This window comes from Loxodonta africana, chromosome 13 (assembly GCF_030014295.1).
Source record: "Loxodonta africana isolate mLoxAfr1 chromosome 13, mLoxAfr1.hap2, whole genome shotgun sequence".
Classification (NCBI taxonomy): domain Eukaryota; kingdom Metazoa; phylum Chordata; class Mammalia; order Proboscidea; family Elephantidae; genus Loxodonta; species Loxodonta africana.
The window spans coordinates 6,969,166-6,983,487 of record NC_087354.1 but is presented as its reverse complement, the minus strand read 5'-3'; the positions used below and the strand labels follow the sequence as shown (position 1 = coordinate 6,983,487).

General features: G+C 39.1%; 1 protein-coding gene across 7 annotated transcripts in view; it reads left to right on the top strand.

The window, feature by feature from the left end:
• Positions 1-14,322, top strand: part of HERC2 (HECT and RLD domain containing E3 ubiquitin protein ligase 2) — a 317,707-nt gene that overhangs the window by 273,385 nt on the left and 30,000 nt on the right. For all 7 annotated transcript variants that reach the window (XM_064296194.1, XM_064296197.1, XM_064296198.1 and 4 more), the window contains one exon: positions 2,879-3,093. In XM_064296194.1, coding sequence (XP_064152264.1) covers positions 2,879-3,093 — 215 coding nt within the window. The remainder of the gene's footprint in view (positions 1-2,878; positions 3,094-14,322) is intronic.

The window sequence follows — 14,322 nt, the reverse complement described above, 5'->3', positions numbered from 1 at the left end:
CATTGATTAAGGGTAGGGTTGCATAGCTGATTAATATAATTCTTGTCAGTAAGTTGTACACCTTAAAAAGTTGAAATGGCAAGAGTTATGTGATATATTTACAACAACGGCAAGAAAGTAGCTTCTGAGGCTGCCTACATACAACCAAATATCTCATAGGATTTGGTTCCTTGGTTTGGAGGTTTAGGTCATAGTTTCACGGGGTATTCCAGTTAATTGGCCTAATAACGTGCTTAGTGCTTCTTTCTACCTCCTAGTTTGTTCTGCAGTGTCTGGCTTGCAAGCCGCCGTCCAAGGCACAATAATTGGTCTCCATTCACCTGGAGCAACAGAGGAAGGAGGAGAGTCAGGAATAGGAGAAAAGAATGGAATCTGTGGCTAATTACATCTGTAATTAGGGTCCTTTGTTGATGAATTAGGGTGGTGCAGTGGTTGAAGTGCTCGACTGCTAACCACAGGGTCAGTGGTTGGAACCCAGCAGCTGCTCTGTGAGAAAAAGATGCGACAGTCTGCTTCCGTAAAGATTTACAACCTTGGAAACCGTGTGGTGCGGTTCTGCCCTATGGGCTTGCTATGAGTCGAAATTGCCTCGATGGCAGTGGGTGCGTTGGTTAGTTCTCTGTCTCTGTTTGTGTATTTGAACATATCTTTATATTGTTCTTTTTTTAGGTCAGGGGTGAGGAAGCTTTTTTGTAAAATGTAAGATAGTAAATGTTTTCAGCTTTTCAAGCCATGTGGTCCATCACAGCTACTCTGCTATTGTTGCATAGAGACAGCTGTTGACCATATGTAAGCAAGTGGATGTGTCTGTGTTTAAATAAAAATTTATTTACAAAAGTAGATGGTGAGCCAGATTGGACCCATCAGCTGTAACTCACCAGCCCCTGGTCTACAGCATAAAAATTTCAGTTGACCGTTATTTTCAACCTGTTGAAGTTTTTCTTCTTTTTTTGGCATTCATTGTTGGCTAATAGGATGTTGGAAACCCCGGTGGGGTAGTGGTTAAGTGCTACAGCTGCTAACCAAAGGGTCAGCAGTTGGAATCCGCCAGGTGCTCCTTGGAAACTCTATGGGGCAGTTCTGCCCTGTCCTATAGGGTTGCTATGAGTCAGAATGGACTTGACGGCACTGAGTTTGGTTTGGTTTGGTAATAGGATGTCAGTAGTCAGACTAATTTTTATCCATGAAGGTGATAAATCTTTGCTGTGACTGCTTTTGAGATTTCATTATTTTTTTCTGTGTGTGTGATTTACAGTTTCACTATATTTAGGTGCTCGTTTATTTATTTATTTTTTTGGCCAAGGGAGGGGGTGGTTGGTGGTGGTGGGGTTCCTAGCTCTGAGAATTGGTGATTCAACAATTCTGGTAAATTTCCCAACATTACTTTTTTTCAAATGTCGCTTCTCCCGTGTTCTCTGTGTGTTCTCTATGTGGAACTGTGATTAGTTATGTTAGAGTGAGATCTGTCCTTTGTATCTTCTCAGCCTTCTCTCCTGTTTCCTCTTGACTTTGTCTTTCTCTGCTATATTCTGGATACTTCCTTAAGATTGATCTTCTAGTCACTAATTTTCTCTTAACTGTGTATTATGTTTTATTTAATACATTCTGAGTTTTTAACTTCAGTTCTTACCCTTTTAAATTTCTATTTAATTTTTATAATCTCTTATTCCTTGGGCATAGTTTCAAGCTTTTACTTCTTTAAACACAATAATAGCCTATTTTGCTGTTGGCTCTCACTTACGTTGCCTTCTTTTGTGTGATGTGATTTTCTAAAAAATTATTAGCTGATCATTTCCTTGGAAAATTTTTTGTAGAAATTCTTCGAGGCCTAGTTTGAAATTACTCATCCAAAGAGAATTTATATACCTGATACTACCAACCTAAGACATTGTAAATTAAATTCTCTACTTGAGAATTTTAGACTATAGGTAGCAGTTCAGACCAAAAACCAAAACGAGGATCCGTTTTTGTGGTTATGATATCTCGGGGGAGATTTTCCCCCCTTGCATTCAGTGCTAAGATTGGGAACGACAGCTTTCTCTGTTGCTTTATTCTTATTTTTCATTCACATTTCCACTGAAGCGTGGCCTTTGAAGCTTCACCTTCATACACGGAGTGTCTTTTGAGGTCTGGCCACTGATCCTGTGTACCCTGCTCAGCATCTTACCAACCCTCCGAGTAGAAGCTGGCTTTTCAGGCTCATTGATCCGCCTGAGTATTGGTTTCAATTTCTGCTTTAGCACTTACGTCCTACTACTGTGTCAGTGCAGAAATGCATTCGAAAAATGTTTACAAGAGCAAAAATAACACCTTAATATTTATCAGGAGGGGTGTTTGCCATATTATTAGAAATGGGTATGTAGTTTGCCGTGGTTTTGGAAATAGCAGTCTGATCTGCTTTTTAAAAAGTTAATAAAGATATTTTGTGGTCCAAAACAATCATCGAGTTAGCTTGAAAAGAAACTAGTGTGTTCTACTTCGTGACTTGTGTGTTGCCTTGAAATATTAAAATATATTTGTAGTTTATGGTTGTGGCTCTGTGGGAGAATTAACTGCCAGGGGTTCACATATAATATGGATAACTAAATTTTTTTTATATTAATCGTAGGTGGTACTCTAGTAAAAAAGAATGTTTTTTCAGAGAATAGACCTTGTTCTCAGAAAACATGAATTTGAGAGTTCTGATAGTCACAGTTTTCTTTCATTTTTAGAGCTTTGATAAAGCGTGTCTAAGGCCTTAAACATTCCTGTGGTTTTTAACGTTAAATTTTATTTTTCTATGATAAAATGTCTGGAGCATTGATTAGGTTTCTTAAATACTGAGCACAGGCATATTTAGATAAAAATCTGATGTTCGTATTACTTTTTCTTGTCTTAGCTGTATGCCACTGGTTATGGTGCAGGGGGCAGACTAGGAATTGGAGGAACAGAGTCTGTATCCACCCCGACGCTGCTTGAATCCGTTCAGCATGTGTTTATTAAGAAAGTAGCTGTGAACTCAGGAGGAAAACACTGCCTTGCCCTCTCTTCAGAAGGAGAAGTTTACTCTTGGGGCGAAGCAGAGGATGGGAAGTTGGGGCATGGCAACAGAAGGTATTATGTGAAAACATCATTTTAAATGTTTTTTCCTTTGTGTATGTTTGTTTTAATGCTGGTGTATAGTGCAATGGCACTTAATTTTTCACAGCAACATTTACAATGCCCTACTTAAATAAATTAGTATTAATGACTCATTGACAGAAATAAGCTCCTGTTCCAATATGTAGGCTTATCTGTATGACCCCTCTATTGGGAAAAATACATGTATCATTTCTGAATTTTTGATTCACAAGCACTAAATACAGTAAACTTCCCTGTCTTTTTCCTCTAAGGGCACTTTTATTACCCCCAGTTCATCCACTGAATCACATTTGGTATTTTGTGTAGCATGTATGGTACTGAAACTGTGAATACAGAGAAATGGCAGAGGTAAGGGGAGAGAGACACGGAACAGTTTTTTAAAACAAAGTTTTTTCTTTTTTTTAACCAACCCACTAGTTTTTAAAAATTAAAATTTAATGGCAGTTACCAGCCAGGTTGGAGTAACAGGGATTCTCCTGTCCGAATAACTGAAAAAAAAAAAAAAAAAAAAACTATGGAACAATGGCCCTAAAAACATAGGACATCAGACAACAGAAGACAGTGATCCTTGAGAAATGGGAAACATAGAAGATAAGTCCTAAAAATTGCCCCAATGTAGTCCCTGAAGAAAGTTTCCAGGACATGACACAGGAAGAGGAAATACAGGCAGACCCTGCCAGATTCTCTTAGTACAGGAGACAGAACTGGAAGTCCAAGATGGCCAAGAAGGCTAGGGTACACAGAACAAAATTACCACTGGGGAGAGAGCTGTACAAAGAGCCTCTTCTAGTCGAGTACTGACCATCACATGTGTGTGAGGAGACTATCTGAATCTAAGGAACAAACCACCCAAAAGGATTAGAAGGAACTGTCCCTAGCAATTTAGGTATTTCCACAACAAAAGGAAAGCTCAGTCCTCATATATGTGTATGTGTGTGTGTGTATGTATATATTTAGGAAACCCTGGTGGCGTAGTAGTTAAGTGCTACAGCTGCTAACCAAAGGGTCAGCAGTTCGAATCCTCCAGGCGCTCCTTGGAAACTCTGTGGGGCAGTTCTACTTTGTCCTGTAGGGTCGCTATGAGTCGGAATCGACTCAGCGGTACTGGGTTTGGTTTTTTGGGTTTGGTCCCTAGCACTCACAGGGCAGTGGAAAGAGTCTGTTCTGAAATGCTAGAGTCGAAAATCTCAGAGTACTAAGAATGATGTTGCCCAGTAGTAGAGAAAAATGCACCCAAAATAATTAAATTGTTCACAAGTAACTTAGCCATGTGTCAGACCAAAGCTCAAAAATACTTTTAGGAATACAGATACAGTGAAACCTGTGAGAGCTGGAATGGGATGGACTGCCTTGTTTTTCTGGGTCTGACAAGTTTTCCACCTTTGACGGAGTGCAGTCCCACCACTTTTCTGTCAGTTTCTATTTGTGGAAAATACCGGAGTTTTCCTTCTCTGACAGATTTCCACCTCAAACAAGTTCCAGCTTTTACAGGTTTTACTGTATATCAAATCCTCAGCAAGGTAAACAGTGTTGTGCATTCAATAAAAAATTACCAGCCATGCAAAAAAGCAGGAAAATACAGTAATTCGGAGAAAAATCAATCAGTGGAAACTGTTGCAGAAACGAGGTCATTTACTATGTACCAAATACTGCTATGAGTCGGAATCAACTTGACGGCACTGGTTTGGTTTTTTCATTTTTATTTTTTAAATACTAGATTTATTAGATAAACCTATTGTCAATTTGATGTTCTTGAACTGTTCAGGATGTAGTATGATATTACTTCATTGTAAATTGTGGTAAGTTAAAGATACATTCTAAAACCCCTAACCCAAAAAAACAAACCCACTGCCATCGAGTCAATTCCAACTCAACGTGACCCTATAGGACAGAGTAGAACTGCTGCCCCATAGGGTTTCCAGGGAGCTGCTGGTGGATTCAAACTGCGACCTTTGGTTAGCAGCAGTAGCTCTTAACCACTGTGCCGCCAGGACCCCTCAGGCAGTCATTAAAATAACACCAGAAAGAATTTTATCTGATAAAGCCAACAAAGGAGTTAAAATGGAGTCATAAAACATTCTCAGTTAATCCAAAAGAAAGAAAATAGGAAAAAGGGAACAAAGAAGAGTTGGGACAAATAGAAAATAGTAGTATGATAATAGATTTAAACCTAAATATATTAATTATTATGTCAAATGTAAATGATCCAAGTGCCCCAATTAAAAGTCAGAGGTTGTCAGAATAGATGTAAGAGCAAGATTCAACATTATGCTCTCTATAAGGAACCCATTTTATGTATAAAGACATGAATAATTTAAAAGTAAAAGGATGAAGAAATACAGACCATGCCAAAACTAATCAAAAGAAATGGGTATACCTAGGAATTGACTGGACGGCATTGGGTTTTTTAGTTTTTATATTAATATCATACAAAAATTTCTTATCAAAGAATTCTGACAGAGATGAAGGGGTCAGTTCATCAAGAGGGCATAACAATCCTAAACATTTACACGCTTAGTAATAGACCTTCAAAATATACACAATAAAAATATGATAAAATTGCAGTGAGAAAAAGACAAGTTCACAATTAATAGAGTTCAACATACTTCCTTCACTAATTGATAAAACAATTAGATATAAAATTTGTAATAGGATGGAAGATCTGAACTACTTGGCCTTGACATTTATTGAACACTCAACAAAAGCACATTTGTTTCAGTTATGTGTGAATTACTCAAGTTAGACCATAAATTTGGGCCATAAAACAAATCTCAGTAAATGAAATGGATTCAGGTTATACAAAGCGTATCCTCCCACCACGTTGGAATTAAATTAGAAATCAATAACAAAAAGACCCTCCAAATATTTGGAAAGTAAATAACACACTTCTGGATAATCTGTGGCTCAAAGAAGAAATCAGAAGGTGAGTTAAAAGTGATTGTGAACTGAGTGAAAATGAAAACATAGTGTATCCAAATGTGTGGGATCCAGCAAAAGCAATGCTGAGAGGGAAATTTACAGTGTGAAATGCCTATTTTAAAAAAGAAAAATGCCTGTTTTGAAAATTGATCTCAGTTTCCACCTAAGAAGGCAGAACTAGAAGGACAAATAAATGCAAACCAAAGTAAGCAGAAGAAAGGAAATAAGATTGGAACAGAAATTCATGAAATAGGACACTGAAAAACACTAGAGAAAATCAGACAACAAAAGCTTTTCTTTGAGAAGGTCAATAAAATTGATAAACCTTTATCTAGACTGATAAGAAAGAGAAGATATAAATAATAGCATTATCAGGAATGATAGGTGATATCACTACAAAGTGCATACAAAGATAAAGAGGAATAATGTACAGCTTTATGCCCACAAATTCAACTTTTTAGATAAAATAGGCGTAATTCCTCAAAAGACCTGAATAGCCATATACCTGTTTAAGAAATTGAATTTCCCACAAAGAAATCCGCAGTCCCAGATGACTTGTGATTTCTTCGAAACGTTTAAGAAAGAAATAATACCAGTTCTTCACAGACTACTTCAGAAATTGAAGAGAAAGGAGTAGAACAAGAGTTGGGAAGCCAATTCATCCTATGAGGCCAGCTTTATTCTTATAACCAGACCAAGATATATTAGGAAACTGCAGACAGTATCCTTTGTGAATATAGATGTAAAAATTCTTAAAGTTTTAGCGGATCTGAATCTAACAATATGTAGAAGGATAATACCAGAAATTTCAAGTTTAGTTTAACATTAGAAAATCAACCAGTGTAAAAAAGAACCATATGATCATCTCAGTAAATGAAGCGGGTGGGGAAGCATTTGGGAAACTCCAGCATTTCTGATAAAAACTCTCAGCAGTTTGGGAGTGAGGTAACTTCTTCAACCAGGTAAAGGGCATCTCTGTAAAACCTAGAACTAACATGTTACTTAATGGCGAAAGACTGAGTGCTTTCACCCTAAGTTCAGGAACAAGATAAGGATGTCCGCTATCCCCACTTCTATTTAACATTGTAATTTGTAGATTTAGCAAATACAGTATGGTAATAAAAAGAAGTAGCATCCAGATTGGAAAGAGAATTAAAACTATCTAATTCTTCAAACCCACTGCTGTCAAGTCGATTCCAACTCCCAGCGACCCTATATGACAGAGTAGAACTGCCCCATGGGGTTTCCAAGGCTGTAAGTCTTTACAGAAGCAGACTGCCACGTCTTTCTCCTGCAGAGCGGCTGGTAGATTCGAACCACCAACCTTTAGGTTAGCAACGAAGCATTTTAACCACTGTGCCACCGAGGATCTCTGTATTCACAGAAGATATAATTGTTTATGTCGAAAATTTGGTAATATCTACAAAAAAGGTGCTAGAACTAATGTGAAGTTGGTAGGGTTGCAAGGTAGAAAATAAAAGTTGATTGTATGTCTTTATGCATAACACATGTACAATCAGAAATTGAAATTAAAAAAAAAATTTACACTATCTCCCCCCCAATAAAGAAATACTAAGGATAAATATGACAAAATTGTCCATGACCTATAGGCAGAAAACAAAGTATTACTGAGAGAAGTTTTTAAAAATCTAAAATTATGGAGGAATATACTAAAGTTGTCAATGATTTTATTCTACTTGGATCACTGATCACCTTCCACAGAAGAGCAGTTAAGATATCAAATGACGATTGCATTGGGTAATTTGCTGTAAAGCACTTCTTTAAAGCTTTAAAAAGCAAAGATTTGTTTTGATGACTAAGGTGTGTCTGACCTAAGCCATGATCTTTTTGGTTGCCTCATGTGCATGTGAAAGTTGGATAATGTAAAAGGAAGATGGCAGAATTGATGTGTTTAAACTGTGGTCTTGGCGAAGAGTTGAATATACCATGGTCTGACAAAAGAAAAAACAGTCTTAAAAGAAATACAATGAGAATATTCCTTAGAAGTGAGGTTAATAAGACTTCGGCTTGCTAACTTTGAACATGGTATCAGGAAAGACAATCACTAGAAAAAGACATTATGTTTGATAAAGTAGAAGCCCAGTTAAATCAAGTGGGTTGACGCAGTAGCCAGCACAACGGGCTCAAACACACCAGCGACCGTGGAGGTGGTGCAGGGCTGGGCAGTGGTGTGCTCTGACGCACGCAACAACGGCACCAGGGCTGGGCAGTGGTGTGCTCTGACGCACGCAACAACGGCACCAGGGCTGGGCAGTGGTGTGTCCTGACGCACACAGCAACGGCACCAGGGCTGGGCAGTGGTGTGTCCTGACGCACGCAACAACGGCACCATGGCTGGGCAGTGGTGTGCTCTGACGCACGCAACAACGGCACCAGGGCTGGGCAGTGGTGTGTCCTGACGCACGCAACAACGGCACCAGGGCTGGGCAGTGGTGTGCTCTGACGCACGCAACAACGGCACCAGGGCTGGGCAGTGGTGTGCTCTGACGCACGCAACAACGGCACCAGGGCTGGGCAGTGGTGTGTCCTGACGCACGCAACAACGGCACCAGGGCTGGGCAGTGGTGTGTCCTGACGCACGCAACAACGGCACCAGGGCTGGGCAGTGGTGTGTTCTGACGCACGCAGCAGCACCATGGCTGGGCAGTGGTGTGTTCTGACGCACACAACGGCACCATGGCTGGGCACTGGTGTGTTCTGACGCACGTAACGGCACCATGGCTGGGCAGTGGTGTGTTCTGACACACGTAACGGCACCATGGCTGGGCAGTGGTGTGTTCTGACGCACGCAACGGCACCATGAGTTAGAGTTGACTCAGTGGCATCTGACAACAAGAATACTGTATGCGTGAATCCAAAAGACTCAATATTGTTAATTTTTCAGTTCTCCCTACAGTAATCTATAGATGTAACACCTTCTCAATCAAAATTGCAGCATTTTTGTCAATTGTAAATTGACAAAGCTGATTGTAAAATTCATGTGGAAACACAAAGGATTTAGAATAGGCAAAACAATTTTTAAAATGCAAAAGTTGGAGGATTATATTATTTGACTTTAAGACTTATTTTTACACTGCAGTAATCAAGACAGTGTAGTGTTGGTGTAAAGTTAAATATATACCCCATTAACCCATTGCTGTCGAGTCAATTCTGACTCACAGCAACCCTATAGGACAGAGTAGAACTGCCCCATATGGTTTCCAAGGAGCGCCTGGTGGATTTGAACCGTGGACCTTTTGGTTAGCAGCCGTAGCTCTTAACCACTACGCCACCACGGTTTCCAAAGTTAAATATATAGTAGAAACAAAATAGAGAGTTCAGACATAGACCCACAAAAACTGACAATATGGAATTGGGGGGGGCAACTTCTACCTCACAATTTAGAATATACAATTTATAAAAATGCAAAGGCAGTTTACTGAAGAAAAGATAGTCTTTTCAACGAATGGTGCTGAGTGATTGGCTAAGCATATGACAAAACAATGAGTTTCAGTTCATACTTTGAGCTATATCAAGAAATTAACACGAAGGAATCATAGACATAAATGTGAAAACTAAAACTTCTGGCAGAAAACCTTTGTGAAGTTAGGTAAACATTTTTAAGATTCAACTCCAAAAGTATGACTCATGAAAGAAAAGTAGGATAAATTGGTCTTCATAAACATTAAGAACTTCTGGTCTTTGAAAGACACCATTATGAGTTTGAAAAGAAGTGCCCCTGGCGGGGGACAACGTATTTGCAGTCATATATCTGATTAAGGTCATATGTTCAAAATACATAAAGAACTTTCAAAACGTAATAATAAGGAAACAACTTCATTTTAAAAATGGGCAGAAGATTTGAATAGATACTTTGCCAAGGAATGGAAGCCAATAAGCACATGAAACAATGCTTAATACCATTAGTCATTAGGGAATTGCACATTAAAACCACAGTGAAATATTACTAAGTACCTATTACAATGTCTAAGCTTAAAAAGATCATCATACCAAATGTTGACGAAGATGTGGAATAACTAGAGCTCTCATTCACTTTGGAAAACAGTTTCAAGTTTCTTAAACAGCTGAACATGTACCAAAAAAACCCAGTGCCATCGAGTCGATTCTGACTCATAGTGAGCCTATAGGACAGAGTAGAACTGCCCCATAGACTTCCCAAGGAGCGCCTGGTGGATTCGAACTGCAGACCCTTTGGTTAGCAGCTGTAGCCCTTAACCACTATACCACCAGGGCTTCCAGCTGAACATATACATACCATACAACACAGCCATTGTACTCGTAGATATTTACCCAAGAGAAATGAAAGCTTGTGTCCATACAAAGATTGGTATGTGAATATTAATAGCAGCTTTCTTTATAATGTCCCCAAACTGGAGACAAATGCCTATCAACACTTAAATGGATAAATAATTTTTATATTCACACAGTGATACATACTACTCAGCAATAAAAAGGAATGAAATATTGTTGCATGCAACACCATGGATGAATTTCAGAAATAATTACGGCAAATGAAAGAAACCAGACAAAAAATAGTGCCAGCCGTGTGCTTCCATTTATATAAAGTTGTAGAGAATGCAGACAAACTTACATTAACAGAATGCAGACCAGTGGTTGCCAGGTGAGAGTGGAGGAAATCAGTGGGAAGAGGAATGACAGACACGAGAGGCAACTTTGAGGTGATGGATATGTTCATTAGGAGTCCCCTGGTGGTGCACATGGTTAACACGCTCAGCTACTAACCAAAAGGCTAGCAGTTTAAGTTCACACAAAGGAAGAAAGGCCTGGCAGTCTACTTTCGAACAGTCAGCCTTGAAAACCCTGTGGAGTGTAGTTCTACCCTGACACACACGGGTTCGCCAGGAGTCAGAGCCAACTTAATGGCAACTGGTTATATATATTCATTATCTTGAGTGTGGTGATGGTTTCACAGATTTATACATCTGTCAAAATTCATCAAACTGTTTGCTTTAAACTTGCACAGTTCATAGGATGTCAAATATATCTCCATAATGCTATTAAAAAGTAAACCTGAGATTCTGAATTTCAAAATTGAGGGGTGATAGTCACCCAACTCCTAGCTGGTAAGGGTTCCCTTGTATCCAGTCAATCATCAGTATATGACAGCCATATTTCATAAAAGTATTACTGACCCTGGCAAGTGCTTTGGGTATTTGTCATCTTAAAATGTGCTATGGGGAAAGAATGGACTTTGCAATAAATAGTGCTGGATCAAGTGGGATATTGATATGGAAAAAATGAAACTCGACTTATACCTCACAATTTACAAAAGGCTCGATTCTACATGGATCATAGATGAAACCTAAAAAAGTAAATCTTCTAGAAGTTAATATTGAATATCTTCATTCCTTGGTGTAGGAGGAGGTTTTTAAACCAGGTTAAAAAAGCAGTAACCACAAAGAAATAAAATAAATAAACTGGATTTCATTTCAAGTAAGAACTTCTTTTCATCAAGAAATCATTAAGAAAAAACAGAAAAGAGAAGTGCTCTAGTCACGTAGAGAAGGGCGAAAGCAAGGTCGGTTTCAGCAGCGAGTGCTAGTTCCCGTGGTCGGCTTAGTAAGTTGCTCTTTGCCGTCAACTCAGGGCAGGTGTTCCGCACGCACCCCTTGTGTGCCACAGGTGAAGGGCCCATTCCCTCCTACTGTGAGCAGATAAAGAAATCAGGCTGGCAAAATGCCATATGGTGCCTGTGCGTGAGCAGGACAGACAAGTCACTCTGTACCCTGAACAAGCAAGGAATGTCCAATGAGAAGAAGAAACTGGAAGAGAGAGACTCAGTCCCCAGCCTCCATTACTGGGAATGTTCTGGGCCAAAGCTCCTGAATAGGCAGCCCAGATGGACTGCAGCAGACAGTCAACGATACCCATTCACCAGCGGTCCCACATCTGACGTATATAAAGATCATCCACGACTCAGTCATATGGACTAAGCCATAAAAAAGTAGATATGAGACAGGAACAAACAATTCACAAAGCATGTCCAGATGGCTAAAGGATATAAAAAGGTGCTCTCACCTTAATGGTGATTTAGGAAGTACACATTAACATTGCGTTATAACAGCTGACACTGTCATGCATTACTGGTGGGAATATAACTCGGAACAGCCCTTTTATAAAAATACTTGGTGATATCTGGTAAAACTGAACACAGCATACATGTGACTCAGCAGTTCCATACCACACAGGTGTGTACATTTGTGCACCGAGAGACATGTAAGAGTTTTGTAGTAGCATGGTTTGTAATAGTTGAAAACCATTCAGCAGTAGAATGGATAAGTAAAATGGGTATATTTATACAAGATTTACATCAATGAAAATGAATAAACTACTTTTCTACTTGGAAACATGGAAGAACGAACATAACGTTGAGAGAATAAAGCCAGGCACCACAGTACGTAGCATACATATCGTATAAAATTCAAAAGCAAGGGAATTTAATCTGAGGTGACGAAGGTCAGAAGAGTGATCACATTTGGGGTTTTTGCCTGGAGGAACATGTGGTGATACTTCTAAGGCACTGGCAGTGTTCTGTGTCTTGATCTGGGTTGTGGTTACACTGTTGTGTTCACTGTACAATTTGTTTGCTTTTCTGTTTGTATATTACACTTTATTAAAAAATTTAATTTTTACAATATATGGTAGCTTTTGAGAAAGATCGTGAAAATCTTGCCAACCTGATCTCATTCTCCCAGAGATGATATAGCAAATACATATATGTTTACTACTGTAATTTTTCTTAATCAGCATATGGTATAAAATGATGCACCAAAAATGCACTCCTTCTGAGGTACAACTCAGTGAGTCTTGACGAATGTATCCACTTGGTGCAGTCACCACCACACTGAAGACAGACCATTTCCATTACCCCCTTATCTCTTTGCAGTCAGTCTGCCCATTCTCCCCACACATACCCCGGTCCTAGGCAACCACTGATCTGCTTCCTGTCACTCGAGCTTAGGTGTGTCTTTTTTAGAATTTGATATAAATGGAATCATAGTAGGTACTCTTTTGAGTCTGGCTTTTACTCAGCATAACAATATTGAGTTCATTGTATCATCCTGTGCATCAGTAGTTCATTCCTTTTTATTGCCAAATAGCATTCATTCCATTAGATGCCCTGGTGGCAAAACCATTAAGTGCTCGGCTCCTAACCGAAAGGTTGGTGGTTTGAACCCTTCCAGTGGCTCTTTGAGAGGAAGACCTGGTGTTCTGCTCCCGTAGAGATTACAGCCTAGAAAACCCTATGGGGCAGTTCTGCTCTGTCACACAGGGTCACTGTGAGTCGAAATTGACTCACCAGCACCTAACAACAACACTATTCCATTGTGTGGATGTACCACACTTCATTCATTGACATGTTGTTGGATATTTGGGTTATTTCCACTTTGGGATCTGTTACAGATAAAGTTTGCTTTGAGCATGTGCGTGAATACGTGTTTTCGTTTCTCCTGGGAATATCATAATATACTGCCAAACTCTTCCAGAGTGAATTTTTACATTCCCACCAGCAGTTTTTGAGTCAAAGATGGTCCTCATCTTCACCGGTACTTTTCTAGTGACAGTCTTTTTAATTCCAGTGGGTGTGTAGTGGTACCTTCAAAATGGTTTTAATTTGTATCTCCCTGATGAGTAATGACGTTATGTCTCTTTTTTTATGTGTTACTTGGTCTTCTTTTTGTGAAGCATCTGTTAACATCTTTTGCCTACTTTATAATTTTATTATTATTATTATTTGTAGTTCTTTATTCTGGATATAAGCTCTTTGTCAGGTATATGTATTACATACATTTGTTTCAGGCTATGACTTAATCAAAATTTAGAAACAGGCAGTTCTACTTTTGATGAAGTTCTGTTTGTCAATTTATATTTTACAATGTGTGCTTTTTGTATTCTAAGTAATCTTTGTCTATCCCAAGGTTGTAACTTAAGTGATAAATAGGAAAAGTTGCCTTCAGTATACCGAAGCTTGTAAATTTGGAAGATTTTTACTCTTCTGCATTGTCACATGGAATTAGCATTCAGTTTACATTAACCAGTTCCTCCCCTGGTTCACTTCCTGGTAGGGAGGTGCCAAGATACACACGTTAAATTTGTTACCACTGCCCACCTTGCCGTAGGCTAGTTGAGATTCAGATGTTTAAATGTCTTAAATGGAATGTTGCAGGGGTGGGCAAACTTTCTCTGTAAAGGGCCAAATAGCAAATATTTTCAGTCTTTGTGGTCCGTGTACTGTCCCTG